The sequence below is a fragment of the Octopus bimaculoides genome, chromosome 10, assembly GCF_001194135.2.
Source record: "Octopus bimaculoides isolate UCB-OBI-ISO-001 chromosome 10, ASM119413v2, whole genome shotgun sequence".
NCBI classification, from domain to species: Eukaryota; Metazoa; Mollusca; class Cephalopoda; order Octopoda; family Octopodidae; genus Octopus; species Octopus bimaculoides.
In genome coordinates, this window is record NC_068990.1 from 88,058,886 (window position 1) to 88,063,045 (window position 4,160).

At 34.3% G+C, this 4,160-nt stretch overlaps 1 protein-coding gene across 2 annotated transcripts in view; it reads left to right on the forward strand.

Annotated features, from left to right (window-relative positions):
• LOC106884434 (two pore potassium channel protein sup-9) overlaps nucleotides 1–4,128 on the forward strand; it is a 180,032-nt gene extending 175,904 nt beyond the window's left edge. For both annotated transcript variants that reach the window (XM_052971352.1, XM_014935820.2), the window contains exon 3: nucleotides 2,727–4,128. In XM_052971352.1, coding sequence (XP_052827312.1) covers nucleotides 2,727–3,538 — 812 coding nt within the window. In that variant the 3' untranslated portion in view covers nucleotides 3,539–4,128. The remainder of the gene's footprint in view (nucleotides 1–2,726) is intronic.
• The last annotated feature ends 32 nt before the right edge of the window (nucleotides 4,129–4,160 follow it).

Genomic DNA, 4,160 nt, shown 5'->3' on the forward strand with positions numbered 1-4,160 from the left:
TATATATATATAGTGGCATTAGAAAGGACATCCAAGTCAAATCAAACAATAGTTTGGTACAGCTCTCCAGCTTGCTAGCTCTGGTCAAACCAGCCAACCCATGCCAGCATGGAAAACAGATGTTAAAGGATGGCAATGATGATGATGATGATGATGATATACATAGGGTGAGGTTGTGTCTCCTTGTCTTGACATTATGGAACAGTTATAAACATATAGCACTGTTTTCATCGAAGCATTTCTAATCTCCCATAAAAGCGTCCAACCAGTGACAGGTATTACCTTGTTTTGAAACACAAGGGATGACAACCTGAAGAGGACCTAGTCAGAGAAAATCTGTTGACATGAATTCCATCAGAACTAACCAAGCTTGGAAAAGTGAACATTAAAACAATGATGATAGGCCAGCAACAAGACTTAAATCCTTCACTGCTAGAGATAGCAGCTGTTCACTAACTTCTACACAAATTTGAAAGCCACATAGGACAAGGGGTACAGACTGAAACAAGGTTATACAAAGGTCAAATTGTCCATGCTATTGATTGTTATTATTAATCTTATTCGTTAGTTAATTCATTAGAGCTAGTCGGATTAGAAACACTAATTAGTGTATCAGATAAAAAAAATCTGTTGCTTATTTGCTCATTTCTTTCTTTCTGTTTTCATTGTATTGTTGTTTTTTTTATATTATTTTGCTTCTTTAATATTTTTTTAACTTTTTTATTGTTAAGCCTCATTGAATAAATGTGCTATAGTGTGTATGTATATGTGGGAATGTAAGTATATGTGTATGTATACATAGGTATGTGCATGTATGTATATATGTGTGTGTGTGTGTGTATATATGTGTGCACATACGTACACAAGTGGATAATCCTACTGAATCCAAAGCAGATTTCAAGCCATTTTGTTTATCTTTAATACAAGGTTTCTTTACAGCTCAATCAATACATACATAGAAGAACTGAAGACCCTAGTTCTAAAAGTACTTAGGTCACATGACAGTCAGTATGGCTTAGGCACTTTTAGCAGTAGGGCTTTCTGTTGCATTGCATGCTCTATGTGTGTGTGTGTGTGTGTGTCTGTCTGTCTGTCTGTCTGTCTGCCTGTTAGTCTGGTAATCTCTTAACTCATCAGAAATGTTTAAAACTATTACTGATGAGCTAAGAAATATATATAACATAATACTATGTAATGTAATACACATTCTACATGTATTAAGTCCTTTCATGTTCCATTGGATTTTTATTTTTATATGCTACTGTCCAACCATCTCCTACCAATACAGATATTTTCCTTTTTTTTACTTTATAAGATGTCTTCGAAATTTGAATCACTTTCTGAAAGTAGTTCTAAAGTAGAAATTATCTTAGCTGAGACCCCCAAGTGTTAAAACCATCTGTAAAGAGTCTATGTTTTAGTATCTAAATAAAACAGTTGTGGGTCTATCAACCCCTTAAGATCTTCATAGAAGAGGGTTTTGTCATCAGCATGCAATAAATATTGACTATCATCTGCATCAACTTTAAATTTCACATCCTGCATCATTGCTGAATGAGATTGCTTCAGCCTCTATCCTTTGATCTTCCTTAACTACGATTTTTTCCAAACTTCAATCAAACATGCAGATTTAACTTCTTATGAAGCATCTTTAATATTCTATTTTGCTTGCATAATGCTGTAATTTTTTCAGAATACTGTGACAGATTGATGTTTATCATCAGTTGCGGTAATCAACTGACTTAAAGTTTTCCTAAGATAATGCACCGTGAAAACAAAATTAACTCCCTGATTCGTAGGGTCAATAGTAATGAACTTGTGTTTGATGGAATGAAAACAACTTCGGCAAGTACCCAGATTTGGAGTTAATCAAGATTTGAAGGATGATCAGGAGCATTGTCTAAAAGTGGAAATGCCTTAAGCTTAAAATAATTTTCAAACAGTAACATTTGACATTAGGGCAAAAATGTTCAGTGAATCTTTCTGTAAGCAAATTATATGTAATTCAAGGCTTTTTTGTTAGATTTCAATAGAATAGGTAATCAAAACTTGGAGATGCTTTTCATAAGCTTGAGAATGATAGAATGATGAACAAGCAATGAATTAAGCTTCTAGTCTCCGGTGGCATTTACTCCTAACAACAATGTTGGACAACATTTTCCTGTTAAAACTCATTTTTCCTCTTTTGGGATTAGAGTTTCAAAATGTAAGCATGTTCAAAATAGCCTCTATTTATTTACTGTGAAAATAGATTTTACAACATCCTTCAGTTGTGCTGGAAATTCCAATACTTGGATATCAAACTTGCTGATTAATATTTTATGGAATTTTTGTTGCCAATTGGACCTTTAACAGACAGGATTTTTTTTTCCAGCCTCTAATGAAATCTTGACATTTTAAAATATTTTTTGCATGTTCTATGTTTTCCTTGTTTTGACTGTCACTTCTATGAAAAAACTAGAAACATGAAACTTTGGAATAACAGTTTGCGAAACTTTCAGCTTATATAAATGCACAAACACACACACACACACACACACACACTTAGTGACTGAGTTCCTTTGGATTCTTCACAATTAAGACAATTCCATTTACTTCATCCCAACTCTTTTATCTACTCATATTTAATTCCTATTTTTCCATTTATTATATTTCTTTTCTAACATTTGTTGATTCTTCTTTCATTATCAAAATTCTTATTTCCATCTTTGTTTCTGTCTTTGCAGGTTACGGCCATAGTACTCCTCAAACAGTTGGTGGGAAGATTTTCTGTATGTTTTACGCTCTTGTAGGAATCCCTTTGTGTATCATTATGTTCCAAAGCGTCGGTGAACGGTTGAACACTTTTGTGACATTTTTATTAAAGCAGATGAAGAAGTGCTTTAAAATGAAGAATGCGGATGTATCACAGACCAATTTAATTTTGGTTGCAATGAACCTATCAGTCATAGTTCTAACTACAGGAGCTGCAGCATTTTCTTACTATGAAAGCTGGGAGTACATCAATTCTTTTTATTATTGTTTTATCACGTTGACAACCATAGGTTTTGGGGACTTTGTTGCTTTACAAAAACGATCAGCATTACAAAACCAACCTCAGTATGTTATTTTTAGTCTCATTTTTATACTTTTTGGGCTGGCTGTCATTTCGGCAGCCATGAACTTACTAGTTCTTCGATTCTTAACAATGAACACTGAGGATGAACGTAGAGAGGAACTTGAGGCCGCAGTAGCGGCTCAAGGGGCCGTCCGACTGGATGGGGACATTATAACAGCCAATGGCAGTGTCGTGTCAGGTGCACAAGAAAGTCCAGAGTTAAATGACCTCACTAGTGTTTGCTCATGTTCTTGTTACAATTTAAGAGGACATAAAGAAAAACCACGATATAAAGTCACAAGGGCACCTGGACGAATCTCACACCTGCTCCCAATGCAATCAGTAACGAATCGATCACGTGAAAACTCTCACACAGACATTGAAGACACAAATTCGTTTTTGCAACACCACTTCCTACATAGGAAACGTGCCTCGATTTGATAATTATTTAAAAAAATAAAAAATTTTAAATTACTATATGTGAAAATATATAAAATATATGTGTGTGTGTATATATATTAATATGTATATACCTAAAGATATACATACACACACAAATATATATATATACATATAGACACATAAAAAAATTCATATATATACACATACATATATTTATATATACCTATGTATGTATTTATGCATGAGTATATTGGTGAGTCCCATAGTCTATTGGGTCATTGTCGGGGCACTTGTGGAGACTTAGTCTTCAAACAATGTGTCTAGGGCAAGCCAGCCCTATCCTTCTCCTAGCTATTTATACCTATGGTAGGATTTGAACTCAGCACTGCAAGATAAGAACTCATTATTTAGACAGCACTCATTGCAACTTACAGCGTTAAGCTACGCCTACCTGTGGTACTAATTTACAGCTAGGTGGACTGAGTCAGTGAGAGTCAAGTATCTTGGCCTTTGACACAGAGCAGCACCATTGGCTGGATGCAAACCATCACATTTTAAAACAGCAGCCTGACACCCAATCAACTTGGCTAGCTGTAACTCATATATATATATATATACACACACACATATATATATATATATATATATATATATATATATA